This window comes from Siniperca chuatsi, linkage group LG14 (assembly GCF_020085105.1).
Source record: "Siniperca chuatsi isolate FFG_IHB_CAS linkage group LG14, ASM2008510v1, whole genome shotgun sequence".
NCBI classification, from domain to species: Eukaryota; Metazoa; Chordata; class Actinopteri; order Centrarchiformes; family Sinipercidae; genus Siniperca; species Siniperca chuatsi.
In genome coordinates, this window is record NC_058055.1 from 28,584,372 (window position 1) to 28,601,871 (window position 17,500).

The 17,500-nt window shown below is 45.9% G+C and overlaps 1 protein-coding gene across 9 annotated transcripts in view; it reads left to right on the top strand.

Moving 5' to 3' along the window:
- The window catches only part of LOC122887792 (rap1 GTPase-activating protein 2-like), a 66,899-nt gene that overhangs the window by 9,204 nt on the left and 40,195 nt on the right, over nucleotides 1–17,500 (top strand). For 3 of the 9 annotated variants that reach the window (XM_044221305.1, XM_044221306.1, XM_044221311.1), the window contains exons 1-2: nucleotides 1,288–1,554; nucleotides 10,229–10,264. In XM_044221305.1, coding sequence (XP_044077240.1) covers nucleotides 1,511–1,554; nucleotides 10,229–10,264 — 80 coding nt within the window. In that variant the 5' untranslated portion in view covers nucleotides 1,288–1,510. Of the gene's footprint in view, nucleotides 1–1,284; nucleotides 1,555–10,228; nucleotides 10,265–17,500 lie in introns of those variants that run through there. The other 6 variants (XM_044221309.1, XM_044221310.1, XM_044221301.1 and 3 more) reach the window with 4 other exon arrangements.

Consider the following 17,500-nt stretch of genomic DNA (forward strand, 5'->3'; position numbering starts at 1 on the left):
AAACCCCTTACCCTACTTCTAACCCTAGAACCGAGTCTTAACCCTCAAACAGCCCTTTAGACTTGTGCAGCATTTTGGTCCCCACAAAGCTGTCGGACCCCACAAGTATAGTGGGCTCCTGGTGTTTGGACCCCACCAATATAGTAAAACAAGCCCCCCCCCCCACACACACACACAGCCATTTGTTGTGTCCTGGTTAAACGTCTCTTATATTCAGTGTTGTTGCTGCAGCCGGTCTTTACCTGAATCACAACACAGTGATGTATTAACCCCCGTTACAGAGCAGCCTTCAAGTCCCTTTAAGTGTTTAACTACGAACGGTTTACAGCTCCAGTCGTAGCTGGGATTTTAGAAATACATGAGGTCGTGAGTCCAAATCCCCCCCCCCCCTCCGCAGGAAAACTGTAATTCTTAGTTCTTTTAGTTGTGTTTCTGTTGGTTTCATGTGTTAATGTGAGGAAGGTCACAGCCTCCTCATCGCTCCACACAGACGGGAGGTTTTCGTCTGGGAGCTTGAGTCCCGTTTAAATCATCTGTTCCCTAAGTTTGCTTTTATCCACGCAGCGACTTTGACCCCTCACACAACACAAAACACTGTTTCGTGATTTATTTCTTTAAATATCATTTTTGCCGTTTCCAGCAATAGTAAATACACATAAACACAGCTGCACGAACAAACACTCAGAAGCTGGAACCAGAAAACGTTGAAAAATGACTTAAACGATTAAACGATTATCCGTTTTCTGTCGACTGACTAACTGTTTGAGCTTCAGCTTGGTTACAGTTCATTTTCTGGTTAATTTCTCGCCGTTATCTCCTTTTTTGAACACATCAAAATAAAAACAAGCTGACGTTTAGTCGCACAAATGTACAAAAATATAAATTGCGTGTGAATCCAGGCTTCGGGTTCAAACTGAGCCACGTTTACGTAACAAAATAAGCACAAAACTGACGCGTGTATTCGTCCATTTCCCTCCATTTATTATGTATAAGTTTTCAGACTGACTGCTGGCTTTTCTGCTTCGTCAGGGCGGGTAGACAGAGACCGAGAGTACACCACGTAGTCCTCTGTTTCTGTTTCATTCACTTCAAAGGGGCTTTACTGGCGTAGACACAGACATTACTGGCAAAGCAAGTGTGAAATAAAAACGTACATGAACAGAAGAATTAAAAATGATATTGTATTCTCTCTGAGTGTCTCTCGCTCTCTCTCTCTCTCTCCTGGCTGTGTGTGCAGTGAATTGAAGTGGAAAAGAGAGAGAAACATTAACGGCGGGAGGCGGGCGGGCGGGTAAAGAGAGAGAGGCGGCGAGAGCGTGTGAAGGAGGGCGTCTGACAGAGATGAGAGTATTTATAGGTGGAGAGATGAGGAGATAGAACAACAGCGAAGAGAGGAAGAGAGACGAGAGAGGGAGGCAGAGCTACAGAGAGAGAGAGAGAGAGAGAGGAAAATCCAGACACAATAAGAAGAAAGGGAAGACAAAGAGGAGGAGAGGGCGAGCGAGAGACCATGCTGAGGAGGAAGAGGAGCGTGTCGTTCGGAGGCTTCGGATGGTACGAGTGTGTGTGTGTGTGTGTGTGTGTGTGTTTCATCCTTTGATAAATGGCTGGATGAGCTCATCACTTCTCTTACTCACTTTCGGGGTCCTTGAGTTCATTTCCAGTCTGAGCTGCACCGAAGTGACATCACGGTGACATCACAGCTCCAAAAAAAAAAAAAAAATTAAGATGAGTCAGTTCAGCTTTTGTTGTTTTCTGACCTGCTGTGCTCGTCAAGATCAGAAGAAATCTGAAAATTACGTTACAATTTGACTTTTTTTGAATGGGGTTTGGTTGAAAACTTTTCTTGCGTCTTTTCTTGCAGCTGACCTGCAGCGTTCACACGACAGAGCCGTTCAGTTAATTCTTTGTCGTTGTGAGATGTGTTTCCTCTCTGTTGTCTGTGTCTCTGTTTCCAGTCGACTGACGATGAACAAAAAACATTTTTTTTGACCTTCTGTGGTTCAAGAGAAGAAATCTGAAAATTAACGTGGTTGAAGTTAAAATTTGACCATTTGTGAATGGGGTTTGGTAGAAAACTTTTCTTGCAGCCGACCTGTAGTGTTCACACAACAGAGCCGTTCAGTCAGAGTTAATTCTTTGTCAATGGGAGACAAAACATTTTGCTGCTGCAGTTAATAAATAACTTTCTGTATTCTCAAGGATTAAAAGTTATTTCAAAATTTTATAACACAAAAGCTCCTGCTTTCTGATTGGCTGCTGGTGTCTGTTAAGATAATTGAAACAGTGTTGATTGCGACAAAAAAAATCCAGTAATTCTGTCCTATAGATGGAAAGAAGTTTCCTTGTACTCCACACTAAGGTTTGGCCCCGAGAGCTGGTTTCATTTTGGATCTGGTTCTTGTTGGCTGTTAAGTATGGCGTTAAACCGGGTTCAGACTACAGGAGTTTTGGGCCGACTTCACCCCTCCCGACAATCGGAGGAGAAATCTGGTCTGGGACCGATGTTCGGCCCAGATTATCTGGTCATGTGAGGGGTTTACAGATCCAGTCTTAAGCCTAAAATCTGGATGATCACGTCAGTGCTTTCCGAGCCGGACCACAATAGCCAATGAGAGAGTCAAGGCTACAAGGAGACGGTGATGCTGACTGTGTTGTTCTAGCCTTTGAGGCTAACGTTAGCTAGCATAGCTACTGTTGACAAATATTAAAATCTCACCTCCAGTTCTCTCTGAAGACTTAACAACCCATGTTGACTGCGTCTCCCCAACCATTTCCCCACCCGGACTCGTTGCTGTAAATCGTTAACGCTACCAAAGCGAGTTGTTGCACCACCTCCGTCTCCATTTTTTGTTTACGCCTGCTTCCCCGTGAGATCACGTGTCCCTCTGGCACGAACGAACTCCACGCCTCCGAAGTACAGGCCAACGTCAGGCTCACTCTGATCTGAGCAGTTGAAAACCGGCTAAAACTGGGTGTGAAGTTGCTGTTTAACCACCGTTCTAAATCAAGGTACATTCAACCACAGGTAACCATAGCAACAGCACTACCCAGCAAATAATACAACAGTGTGTTTGACCTGAAATTCAGCTTTGATATTCATACTTCAAATCTCATTGTAATGACTGAATGAGTGGTGTGAATTCCTCGGTGGTCAGGTGTGGAGCGTGGACCCGGATGTTCAATGCAAACGTTACATGAATGTCTCACCGCTTTTTATTGAAACTGCATGTTGCCGCCACACATTTCCCCAGAAACATAATCAGAAACATCATAATTCTTCTCTGGTGGATTTCTCTTTGTGTGATCCTGGTTTCAAAATGGCGGCTCTTGAAAGGCGCTCGTCGATTCCGAGGGAGCGACGCTTTAAACCTGACGTTGGAGTTTTTTTCACCTTTAAATGTTTTCTGATATCAGACTCGTGGGTGAGACCGAGACGAATGTGAAGCAGCTGCTCTCTCTGCCGTCCTCGCCGGCTGTCGGCCTGTCGGACTCCCTGTGACCAGAGTGCACAACTCTGACACAAGCCTCCTTTTCAATCATTCACTCTCTTTGTTTCCTTTTCCCTCCTCCTCACCACTTCTTCCACACCTCCTTATTCACTTCCATACCTCCTTCACTCCTTCTATACATCCTCATTCCCTTCCATACCTCCTTATTCCCTGCTCTACATCCTTCTTTACTTCTGTTCCTCCATATTCACTTCCATACCTCCTTCTCTCCTTCTATACATCCTTATTCCCTTCCATACCTCCTTCTCTCCTTCTGTACATCCTTATTTCCTTCCATACCTCCTTCTCTCCTTCTATACATCCTTAATTCCTTCCATACCTCCTTCTGTCTTTCTATACATCCTTATTCCCTTCCATACCTCCTTATTCCCTGCTCTACATCCTTCTTTACTTCTGTTCCTCCATATTCCCTTCCATACCTCCTTCTCTCCTTCTGTACATCCTTATTTCCTTCCATACCTCCTTCTCTCCTTCTATACATCCTTAATTCCTTCCATACCTCCTTCTCCCCTTCTATACATCCTTATTTCCTTCCATACCTCCTTCTCTCCTTCTATACATCCTTAATTCCTTCCATACCTCCTTCTCTCCTTCTATACATCCTTAATTCCTTCCATACCTCCTTCTCTCCTTCTGTACATCCTTATTCCTTCCATACCTCCTTCTCTCCTTCTATACATCCTTAATTCCTTCCATACCTCCTTCTCCCCTTCTATACACCCTTATTTCCTTCCATACCTCCTTCTCTCCTTCTGTACATCCTTATTTCCTTCCATACCTCCTTCTCTCCTTCTATACATCCTTAATTCCTTCCATACCTCCTTCTCCCCTTCTATACATCCTTAATTCCTTCCATACCTCCTTCTCTCCTTCTATACATCCTTATTTCCTTCCATACCTCCTTCTCTCCTTCTGTACATCCTTAATTCCTTCCATACCTCCTTCTCTCCTTCTATACATCCTTAATTCCTTCCATACCTCCTTCTCTCCTTCTGTACATCCTTAATTCCTTCCATACCTCCTTCACTCCTTCTATACATCCTTAATTCCTTCCATACCTCCTTCTGTCCTTCTATACATCCTTATTCCTTCCATACCTCCTTCTCTCCTTCTGTACATCCTTATTTCCTTCCATACCTCCTTCTCTCCTTCTATACATCCTTATTTCCTTCCATACCTCCTTCTGTCCATCCATAATATGTTCTTTCCTTAATCTCTCTTTCCAGCCTTTCCACCTGTACCTCCTCCTCTCCCTGCCTCCTTCCTTCCCTCTGTCCTTCTTTTCTCTCCTCTTTCTTTTTCTCCTCCATTATAATAGAAAATCAAATGGCATGCCCTCACAGTTTACCTTGTCATCCCTTTGTCCTCCCAGTGTTTATGACGAGCCGACTAATAGAGTTGCAGTATTTAATAATGCAGGAGCAGCTTCAGGGCAACTGCAGGATCAGTTTATATTAAACCCTCCACCCGCCCCACTCACCTCCACTGTTCCTCTCCTCCTTCACTCATCCCTCCTTCAGCTCTGAAGTTCCACAATATGTTGTTGATTTAAATCTTGTTAAATGTTACGTCAGCACTCCTGACTTTAATCTCTCATGTGGCTATTACATACAGTATATTCATATTCAGACACTTAGCTCAATGTTTATCAGGCTCAGCTAGACTGAAAGGAGCTGTAAGCAACATTCACTGCCACTAAATGTCTCACTCAGACCAAAACAAATGGGCGCTACGCTGCACCAGACTCCATTGAGAAAAACAATAATTTTACCTCGCAGCTCATCGTAAAACACAGCTCATTCGAACTGGAAACAAAATAAAACTCACCAAAATCGTCTTTGTTAGTCTTTCCAGTGTTCCGACAGTCACCAGCTCTGGTTTGGTCGAAATAAACCCTTAATTCACCGCGTTAGATGAGAAAAGAAACCGCCGTTACATCGCTCTGCTCACAGCCAGCAGTTTCACAGGGAGGGACTCGCAGCACTAACGTCACGAGCGGCCGGTCCGGATACCAAAACGAAGCACAGAGAGGCTGCGATGACAACACACTCGGAAGGGGTGTGACCTCATGCTCTGCTCAGTTCGCCGTTATAACATTGCTTACATGAACCATCTATCAAGTTAGAGTCTTAGCTTGATAACATGTAGTTCTTATCATCTTCACTGACAGTAGTGACTTCAGCCCCAGTGATGTGGGGGGTCAAGTGGACCGAATTACTGGATTTGCTCTGGAAAAAGGAAAATAACTGACCGGCCGGTGAACATAGCGGAGCATCTAGCAGCTAAAGAGCCAGATGTTTCCCTCAGCAGCTGCTGGACATAGCGGAGCATCTAGCAGCTAAAGAGCCAGATGTTTCCCTCAGCAGCTGCTGAACGTAGCGGAGCATCTAGCAGCTGAAGAGCCAGATGTTTCCCTCAGCAGCTGCTGAACATAGCGGAGCATCTAGCAGCTAAAGAGCCAGATGTTTCCCTCAGCAGCTGCTGGAGACCAAACACAGAGCCGACAGAGAGAAGACCGGACCGACGTCCATCAGGAGACACAGACACGCCTCCTGTAAACCAGTAGTACAAGCTTACTTGCATATTTCAACATTGAAGTTTGGTGGAGCTAGGCTAACAGTTTCCCCCGCTTCCAGTCTTTGTGCTAAGCTAGGCTAAACACGTCCGGGCCCTGTCTCTGTATGAGACTGTTGTCCGTCTGAAACACCTGGCTGACTCTCAGCAGGTTAATGCGAGAGGACAGTTAGAAACAAGGCGGCGTGGTTTCACTCAGCTGTCGGCCATCTTTGTGTAATCATGTGGTTTCTGTGAGAATATCTACAGAGTCTCCTCCAGTCAACACACCATGGAGGTGTGTGTGTGTGTGTGTGTGTGTGTGTGTGTGTGTGTGTGTGTGTGTGTGTGTGTGTGAGAGCAGATTTTGCAGTATAAATGTATTTATGTCCTGTGGGAGTTTTTACATCATACATACAGGCTTTTAACGTTCAGGTCGATCACTCTCTCTTTCCATTTCTACATTACTCCTCTGCTCCTCCCCTCCTCCCCTCCTCCTTCTCCCCCCCCTCCTCTCTCTCTCCCCTCTTCTCCTCTCCCCCTCCCCCTCCTCCTCTCCGCCTCTCTTCTCCTCCCCTCCTCTCCCCCCTCTCTCTCTCCTCCCTCCTCCCCCCCCCCCCCTCCCTCTCTCCTCTCTCCCTCCCTCCTCCTCCTCCTCCTCCTCTCCTCTCTCTCTCCTCCCCTCCTCCTCCTCCTCCCCCTCCTCCCCCCCTCCTCCTCCTCCTCCCCTCCTCCTCCTCTCTCTCCTCCCCCTCCTCCCCTCCTCCCCCCCTCCCTCCCCTCCTCTCTCTCCTCCCCTCCTCCCCTCCCTCCCCTCCTCCCCTCCTCTCTCTCTCCTCCTCCTCCTCCCCTCCTCTCCTCCTCCTCCTCCTCCCCTCTCCCTCCCCTCCTCCTCCTCCCCCCTCCCTCCCCTCCTCCCCCTCCTCCCCCTCCTCCTCCTCCTCCCCTCCTCCTCTCCCCTCCCCCTCCTCCTCCTCCTCCCCCTCCCCTGAGGTTTGCTTGGAGTATCACGCAAGGGAACATTATTTTTGAAAAGATCTTTTCAAGCTCAAATCTTGTTTTTATAAAGAAAATAATTAAATCTGGCCAGAATGAACCAGTAACAGTAACACATTGGAAAAAAACAAGGTAATCTGATCTTCTGAATTAAATCGTCTCGTTTGAACAGGCCGAAAGTTAAACTGCAGGCTTCTGGTCGGCCTGTTCTAACATAATGTAACCATAGAACCACGGGTTATAATTTAATTAGATTCCGCCTCATTGATTGCCGCGATCTTGAAACTGGAATTGTTCTCCTCCTCAGTTCTTGGTTTACTTGGCCTCCATCATCTGGCACATCACTGCCTTCTGAAGGCGGTTTTTAAGACAGTGTATCATATGAATCTTGAGATTGCAGTGAATCCGTTGATACCAAACACGTCCTGCTAGCTCACTTGTCTCACCTGCCGGTACCTGTCTCACCTGCCGGTACCTGTCTCACCTGCCGGTACCTGTCTCACCTGCCGGTATCTTTCTCATCTGCCGGTACCTGTCTCACCTGCCAGTATCTGTCTCACCTGCCGGTATCTTTCTCATCTGCCGGTATCTGTCTCACCTGCCGGTACCTGTCTCATCCTGCCGGTACCTGTCTCACCTGCCAGTATCTGTCTCACCTGCCGGTATCTTTCTCATCTGCCGGTATCTGTCTCACCTGCCGGTACCTGTCTCATCCTGCCGGTACCTGTCTCACCTGCCAGTATCTGTCTCACCTGCCGGTATCTTTCTCATCTGCCGGTATCTGTCTCACCTGCCGGTATCTGTCTCACCCGCCGGTACCTGTCTCACCTGCCAGTATCTGTCTCACCTGCCGGTATCTTTCTCATCTGCCGGTATCTGTCTCACCTGCCGGTACCTGTCTCATCCTGCCGGTACCTGTCTCACCCGCCGGTATCTGTCTCATCCTGCCGGTACCTGTCTCATCCGCCGGTACCTGTCTCACCCGCCGGTATCTGTCTCACCCGCCGGTATCTGTCTCACCCGCCGGTACCTGTCTCACCTGCCAGTATCTGTCTCACCTGCCGGTATCTTTCTCATCTGCCGGTATCTGTCTCACCTGCCGGTACCTGTCTCATCCTGCCGGTACCTGTCTCACCCGCCGGTATCTGTCTCATCCTGCCGGTACCTGTCTCATCCGCCGGTACCTGTCTCATCTGCCGGTTTTGTTATACGTTGCAAATGTGCTCCGAGCTAGCTTCCTGGCTGCCTGCCTTCAGCCTGCTGCTGGTATCGGCTGAAACCATTCCCAGGGGCGAGACATGACTCACAGAGCACCTTGGTGCTCCGGGATCAGGTCCCATCGTTTATGGGACAATCGTAAGGATGACAGGTAAAATACTTTTCTCCTTGATGAGCTCACAGTATTTCAAACCTCTGGGCAGCATTTCGGTGTCTGATAAACCCTCAAACTCATGGATCCGTTGCTGGATCTTGTTTTATCGTCTCACCTGTACCTGAAACAACAAGCCAGCGCAGCCTCTGGGGTTGTTTCGGTCTGGACGGCTGCTTTGAGGGGGGGCGGTTGGACTCGTGACCTCGGGGTCTCTGGTCAGCCCTGAACACACTCTGCTGTTTGTTTAGTTACAACATCAGTTAACATCAACCGGCAGCTCAGTTAGATATTTGGCTAATTGTTGACAGAGGAGACTGCTTGTGTTTGTGCTGTGTGTGTAAATGATATACATAACATCGTATGATGTATATTCTCGTACTTTCTTACCTTTGTGACGACTCGTTTCAGACTCAAACACGAAGTGGTGTTTCTATCGGGAATGGAAGTTAATGTAATGATACTCGAAGAACGAAGACATCAGGCTGTCTGAGTCAGCGTCTTCGTTTAAGTCTCGTCTCAAAACACATTTTTATCTGAAAGCAGATCCTGATTTTACCTGAACTGGCTGCTTATTTTACAGCTTTTGTGTATTTTAATTCTTTATATCTCGTCATTCACTGTGGTGTTTTATTTCTCTTGTTGTGAAGCACTTTGTGCTTTGTTTTGATAAGTGCTCTATAAATAAAGTTTTATTTATTATTTATTTGCTAACGTTTGAATCGACTCGCTGAAACAAACGGAGACAGACCCAGAGGTGAAACTTTGTTCGTTGTTTGATGATTCTCTAAACTCTCTGCTGATAGTAAGTCTGTTTCCATCGGCCTGTTTTAATTTGCGTTTTCTATTTGCACATTAAAAAAAACTTAGTGGAAACATGAAACTTAAACATCACTCGAGCTTCCAGTGAAGAGACGAAAACGTCCGATCTGTGTGGAGCGATGAGGAGGCTGTAACCTTCCTCACATTAACACACGCAACAAATAAAGCTGACGTTTTATATATAACCTTTATTTAAACGGAGACCTGAGAACAGCAGAGAGGAAGAAAAACAAACACTGAATAGGTCTGAAGTTAAAAGTTAGCGTTCAAGTCCTCTGTAGTTCACTTCATTGATGCGGAGCAACGTGGTGGAGGCAGTCGGGCTCAGTATTTACCTGAGGATGAACTAGAGTTTTAAACGTGAGAAGAGAAGTGATTTACTTCTATTTAGAGACCTCTATAACTAAAGATGAGAGAAAGGAGTTCAGACCTGAGATCTGTGGTTCTGCATCAAGCTGCATCGAGGTGTTTTAAGGCGGAGCAGCATGAGAATAAAGGAAATGTCCGTAGTGAAGCACAGACACGCCGGTCGACTGAATGTAATCACGTTTTATTCTGATAGAAGACACATTGTTATAGACCAAACAATTAGTCGACTAATCCAGAAAAGAATCTTTATTTTTCGGTAATGAAAAATACTTGTTTTCATTACCGAATGAAAACAACTTGTTTCATTAGTAACAATGTTTCATAGCTGCTTTTATCCTTCAGTCCAGCAATACTGTGTGTGTGTGTGTGTGTGTGATGTTAATGTGTGATTTACTGCTGCAGCACTTTAATAAACAGTTTTTATTGCCGTGAACCCCTGAGATCACACCTCTGTCACTGAGCTTCATCGAGTGTGCAGATGTAAATCTCGTCCTCCTCGCCTCAGTAATGTCTTAATGTTCTTCCTGTTATCAGAGTGTGTTGAGTGCAGTATGTTAACAGCATGTCTCCCCCCTCTCCCTCCCCCTCCCCCCCTCCCTCTCCGCAGGATTGATAAGTCTACAGTCAGCGCTCTGAGAGCTCGGTGAGTAACAGCACTGACCTAATGTACCACCAAACCCTGACTCCCGTGAAAGACACGTTTTGCTGTTTCACTGCAAGAAATATCACAAAGCAATAACACACATCAGCACATCCAACTATAAAGTAACATGCATGAGTTCCTGCATGTGTTTCAGCTTAAAGTCTGGTGCTATTCTGTATTTTTCTTCGTGCAGACCCAAACCAGCAATGTGGAAGAAATGATTGTTAAACCCATTAGGTCATCTTCTTCACACACTGGCTGCTGTGTGTTTGACTTGAGAAGGTTTTTATTCATGAAACCAAACTGAGCGATGAAGCAACAAACTGCTGCTGACTTCTATATTTGGAGCATCTGGTAAAAACTCTGCTCATCGGATCAGACAGCAGTTGTTCAGCTGCCCGATGGGACTCGGTCTCGATGCTTTTTTGAACAAAGACCTTGTCCTCTTGGTTTCTGCTCAGGGCGTCACTAACACTGAGGAGATGAATGCAGACCTCAGGGCTGTTTTCATGGCAGATAGTGGATTTTTGTTTGGCTGCACACACAAGTTTGTTCTGCTGATGTTCACTGGAAAGTTGCCTGTTTGGGGAAGAGAGGGATTCTGAAACTCAGAAACAGCAGGATTCTCAGGCAGGTTCTGCAGCCGCTTTCTCCTCTGGCGTCTCAGCTGGTTTCTGGAGGTTTATTCTGGACGGACGTCAGAGACGATGATCTCCTCTGGAAGTGCGAGTCGCACTGAACGACTCGATGTGAGTTTCATGTCTGAGAGTTCAGACTTGACGGAGTGACGACTCTGAGAAGGAGGAGGTTTCTGACTCAAGTTGCAGCAATCTGTCTCTAAGTGTTTTAAAGCGTCTTAATCTCCTGTATGAGCTGCTGGCCGTGTTGGTGAGCGGACACATCAGCAGCCAAACTACAGTAACTAACTTCCTGCTGTTGTTACAACACCTGCACGCACCTGTCCCTTTCACCTCACGCAGTGTCTTTGCGTCTTTGTGCCTTTCGGCTGGAAAGAGTGCGGTTTGATGACGATGTTGGTTTGAGTATCTAGGATGAATCGGGACGTTAACGCTTGTCTCTCTCGTTCACTCGTTAGCTCACTTTTTGTGAGCACTTGCACGCAGCCTCTCTCTTTATCTCGCTCTTTTGAAGACGAGGCGGGAATCAGAGCTTGTAAATGAGTTTTTAATGTAAATTAACATCACCAGAAAAAGAAAAAAGGTCTGGAGGTATGGTGCTCAGTGGATTTTCTCTTTGGGATCAAGTTGTTGCCCAAAGGAGTTTAAGTTTAGCTTCTTTTCTACCGAATAGTTTCAGAACTAAACCAGCAACTACCGGCGACAGGATCGGAAATGTTTCAGAGGTTTCCTCTGTGATCACTCGTTCTAAATGCTGATATGTCCGTCACACAGCTGTTGTCCTTTCCTGTATTTACGTTGGTTTTGTCAGACGTTGTTATCGTCGAATAATGATGTGATCAACACTGGGGGGTGTGGGTCGATGGCATTTTATTGTTCCTTTTAAATCCCTTATTAAATCTTATGCGGTTCATCTTTCAACATGTGCAACAGTTTGTAGAGGCAGCATGAGTAACGTTCACTACCTGGAGCTGAGGTGAGCAGCAGGATATGTGAAGTGTTGAGGCAGCTGTTGTAGTTTCAGGACCGCAGGTGATGCAGGACAGGTAGCGTATGGAGCGTGAGCGGGGACTCAGACCGGTGCGTCGGTGTGGTTTAAGGCCAGATGACGTCACGTTGCTTTGTGCTCATGTGTGCTGGTAAAGGTAAACTTACAGTTTCACCTGGAAGCTGCATGATGAAGGTGTGACTGGAGGAGAAGAAGCTGCTGGAGACTTCGGGCCTCTGACTCGAACCTCTACAGGAACTTGGGATTTGTCAGAAGTGCCTCAGCTGAAGGGATCCGCCTGTTAAACTCTGAATCTGATCAAAAGGCCTGTTGACACTCGCCGGCAGGGACGAAAAGCCTGGTCTGATTATGAGACTGTTAAATAAAAAGGTCTTTGAAAGGAAAGCTGGTGCAGCAGCAGAGTTCAGAAGTTCAAAGTTCCCCTCCAGACACGTTTTAAAGTACGGAAAAATACTGCGATTCATATTTTGTTTAACATCGTTTTCCCACATAAAAAGTAAAATAAAAAACTTTGATGAGGGGCTGGAAGCAATTTGGCTCTACGAATGCTCCGCCCACCACCGCTGTGTCAGGTGGACCGGTGCCGCTGAGAGCATGGCTGTGGGTGAGCGAGCGGTGCGCATCAAGATGGCTAGACTTAGAGGAAACATCGGAAAGTTTCAGCTGTACTTGCTTGAGCCTCAGTCAGACCCAGAGGATGAGACGTATCAGAAAGGTAAGTGTAGTTAGCATCTTTTGTTTATGTTGTTTGTTAGCTTGCTAGCTTGTAACTGGCAGTGGCTGACGGCGTTAGCGGTTGTGAAACATGCAACACTATATTCTACGATGTTACGCATTGTTATTACGTAACATCAGTAGCTGGTGGAAGGAAGCTCCAGGCTCCGGTTTGCACAGAACCCTCACTACGCTAGCTTAGTGCAAGCTGTCCGCTCTGCGCTGCAGGTTTCAGGTTTCTTTGCCGGTGGCGTTACGATTGGCTTTCGAATTTGTGACGTCCCAAATCTAGCTTGCCCGGAGTGCGTCTCAGATTTTAGGGAAGAGTACAGACGTCTCCCCCTCCAGCAGAGGAATGTGAAAACACCTCTAGTGAGAAACTCTGCACAGACACAAGTCAGTAAAGTCATTTTAGGGGACTCAAACATTTTTGATTGGAGGGGTTCTTTAAATCCGGGCTTGTTGTTCTGTTTGTGATCGTTTGTCTACAGACTTTCCCCCACAGTGACCCCTGAAGGAGGCACATGGACATAGCTACAGATGTAAAATAACAGAGTAACGTAAGTGGACAGCAACACAGTAAATACTATACAAAGCAGAAAAAGTAGCCATTATTATTTTCGCAAATTTAGCCAGATTGTTCAACTCTTTTATGTTCTTAGTGTTGAATAATATTTCCGATTTCTTGATGCTGGGATTGATCCGATAGCGTAGTTTAACTATTCTATTTCTCTCACTGTCAAAACCAGGACAAGCTAATATCTAATGATTCTCATCGCCTCGCTCTCCGGTCAGACAGTCATTTTCACTGTACACCTCATCATGAGATACAGATGTACACAGATGTAAACATGTCTGTAATATATGTAATACAGTATATGTTGTATATTCACATATATTACATACAGTATATTCTGTCATAAGTTACACAAGGACATGTATGTGTTTCACAGGTTTCCAACATACCTGAATGCGATCAGGTCACATGTATTTACATATGTGTCGTGTAATTATAGTTCATACGCTGTAACATGTGGACTTCTCCTATAGCGACATTTATATAGATGGATAGATGTGCACATGCACACACACACACACACACACACACACACACACACACACACGTGACGTGTGCGTGCCTGAAGGAAGGTGACCCGACTATCTTTTTCCCTCCAGCAGTTTTTCTTCCGATTCACACCCTTTCTGTCATCTGTCCATCAAATCGCTCTGCACATCCTCCCTCCTCCCTTCACTGTGTCAGCTGTATGATGACATCAGTCACACTTCAGCTGCGTGTACAGTAGAAATAAGAAAATGTGGAAACGATTTAAATCACAGTCAAATCATAAAAGGTTTTGGGATATTCTATGTTTTTCTCATCATCAACAAATCTCATATTCAGACTCAAACCAGCAGCACGTCGGTCCGTCTCTCAGCACCGTCTGACTTCCTGTCTGCGGCTCTCAGCTCCGAGCCCATTGGTTCCTGCTGAAGACGTGAATCTTTAAAAACACCTCACAAAAATATAGTTTCATGGAAGAAATAGTGCATTTGTTGGGGACTATTTTCAGCGGCGGATTAAAAATAAACTGCAGTGTGTGCTAAAATGTAAAAATAATTCTTTAAGTTGACAATTGCTGCACAGCACTTTCTGCTTCCATCTGGAAAATATAGAGTCTCATTGTCTGTTAAAACCAAAATAAAGCAATAACAAAATATTACACCTGCTCTCAGACTCACCTGAGGGTAACAGAGCCCCTCCCCTTCCGGTGGACCACCTTGGGACCGTATTTTGGAAAAAAATATGTATGGTAGTCAACGGCGAGAGAAATAATTTTTTGATCCCGTTTGAAATGTGCCATGAATTACACAATTTAAAAGATACTTTTGCAAGTCGAGAAAGTCGCAGTTTGTCTTAGTACCATTTTGTTTTGCGTGAAACCGCTCATCTCTCGCTCGCAAAACATACGTCACCAGCACCAACATGGCCGTCCCTTGTAACGTTAGCTCACCTGATGTGTTTTATCCAGCGACTCCTGGTCCTTTTATCAGCCGGGGAGCGAAAGAACGAGACCCGTTGCTCCCGTGACTAAATCCGGCACTTTATGCATCCATGTACGAAACACACAGGCGTCGTAGCTTTAGCGGCTCTGGGAAGCTCGTGGAGAGAGAACGCCATGACGCCACGTGCACGCGTTATCTTTCAAATTACGTATTTTCAGAGTCTTATACTTCAAAAGTTTTATGACCAACCGCAACTTTCTCGACTTGCAAAATTATCTTTTAAATTGAAAAACATGTTATTCATGGCACACTTCAAACGGGATCAAAAAATTATTTGTCTCTTTTGACTACCGTACATATTTTTTCCAAAATAAGGTCCCATGGTGGTCCACCAGAAGGGGAGGGCCTTCGCCTCTCCATATGCCTTTTACATCTCAGTGTAAATAATCTTCGCTCAATAGAACACCCTATTTCCTCAGCATAAGGCCATATTTTAAGTCAAACCGCTATCATTGGCGTTGTCAAGGCTACAGCTCGGCGCTACTACTACTTCAACTGCAGGCGTAGGCCTCGTAATACTGCTAACTGTGCTAAAAGAATCTATCCCTTAAACTTTAACAATAAGTGAACGTTTTCTTTCCATAAACACATAGCCCTATGAACGTATAGGAAACTCTCAATATGGACTTAATGCGCCACATGTGTCCGTGGCGATGAAGGAACATGTCACCCAGTGCAACAGAGCGGCTCGCTGATGTGTTTTAATAGTTTCTGGACGACGATGGAGCTCAGAGGCTCAGAGGAGGAAGATACGTTCACTGCTGGTTTGAGTCTGAACATGAGAAGAAAAATGTCAAATATCACACAGTTGACATTTTTAAATTCAGAATGTGGTTCGGACGGATCAGATCTCAGTAGCCACTCTGCGACTGTAGAGCTGCTGAATCATTGCTAATCCTCAGCAACGTGTTTAGAGAAGCGTTCAGCTTCTTCCTCGCCCTCAAAACCAGCAGATGGCGTGATCTTGGTCTTCACTGACGCCTGTCTGTGGGCGACTTTGGTTAGTTAACATCTATCTTTGGTGCCGTTTCTCCAGCTCGGTGTCCTGAGATTCACGTCTCTACACCGATCGGCTTTTGGGGGGGGGGTTTGCTCAGCGGGTCTTTCTCTACGTGAAGAAGACGGTAAATCCGTGTCTCCTCCTTCTGCTGAGGATGTTTTATGAGTCTGTGGTGGCCGGTGCTGTCCTGTATGCTGTTGCATGCTGGGGCAGCAGGCTGAGGGTAGCAGGCTGAGGGCAGCAGGCTGGGGCAGCAGGCTGAGGGCAGCAGGCTGGGGCAGCAGGCTGAGGGCAGCAGGGGCTGAGGCTGAGGGCAGCAGGCTGAGAGTAGCGGGCGCCAACAGACTCAACAAACTGATCCGTAAGGCGGTGACATTGTGGGGTGGAGCTGGACTCTCTGGCGGTGGTGTCAGAGAGGAGGATGCTGGGTAAACTACACGCCATCTTGGACAGCGTCTCCCACCCGCTCCATGGCGCTGGTCAAACAAAGGAGCACCTTCAGCGGAAGACTCATCCCCACAATGCACCACAGGCGCCACAGGAAGTCATTCCTCCTGTGGCCATCAGACTCTTTAACTCCTCCCTCTAAGTGTCAGTCTGTATGACCCGAAGTCACTAAACTGGACATTGATCATTAACATCTCTGCAATACTTGAGATAATTGTGCAATATTCTGTGTTTAATACTCCCGTGCAATATTTAGTTTTCCTGTTAGTTTTTCCTATTTATTGATATTGATATTATATACCTCCATTACTGCTGTGCAATATCTTAATAATCTCAATAAGCTACACTTAACTCAGTACAGGCACCACTGCTTATTACTTATATTATTACATTGTATTATTATACCGTATTATCATCATCAACCGGTAAACCCACCTGGTACTTCACACTTATTTTATCTTATACTTATACCCACTTGGTACTTAATGTATTTTCTGACCTGTTTTTATAGTGTTTATAGTGTATTATATTGTTTGCTAGTACTTCCTCCTGTGTGCACTGACGTAAAGGCGAGCTGCTGTAACAAAGAGTTTCCTCTTCGGGGATCAATAAAGTATTTCTGATTCTGATTCTGAGGTACGGGATCGTTATGAAGAATAACGAATAATCAGGATCCAAAGTGTGTTCAACACAAAACAGCCTGTTGCTCGTCCAGCGAGTTAAGACTTTTCCTCCTGTCGTAAACGGAGTTTACTGTGGAAAGACAACAGGCAGCGTGGGGCGCCAGGCTTTGTGGAGTTGGTGTCGTCATAGCCGTGCAACGGGACTTTATGCGCCGCGTTGCTCGTCCCATCCAATGGGAATCCAGTGTTTGGAATCACCTGAGATCTCGCGTCGCCTTCCTGCCGTCTGTTCTTTGTTTCTCAGTCTCAAGTCTCTGAAAGTCTGTTGAAAGAACTTATTTTAAACATGTTGGAACTGGACTTAATGAAGATTCGTCCCTGAGGGGTTTAGTCCGGCGACGGCGTTGCATTTTTCCTACTCAGAGCTTTCCTGCTCGAAAACACCTCTGATGTTCACTCTTGTGTTTCTGCCGTCGTCGCTTTCCGGGATTTTCTCTTTCATCTCTTTCTCTTTTTTTAACAGAATCCCCAAATTCCCAAAAGGTTTTTTTTTTGTTGTTGTTGTTGTTCATGATCGTTTGTGAACAAGACATTCGAACTAAATATTTGAGGCTGCGCTGGGTCTGAAACATCCGAAGCTTGTGCGTGAAGCTCCTTTTCTTCTACTGCCGTCAGCACGGTCGCACGCTTCATTCTCAGCATATTTAAAGCTGCATTTATCGATTTCTTTTGGCCACTTGG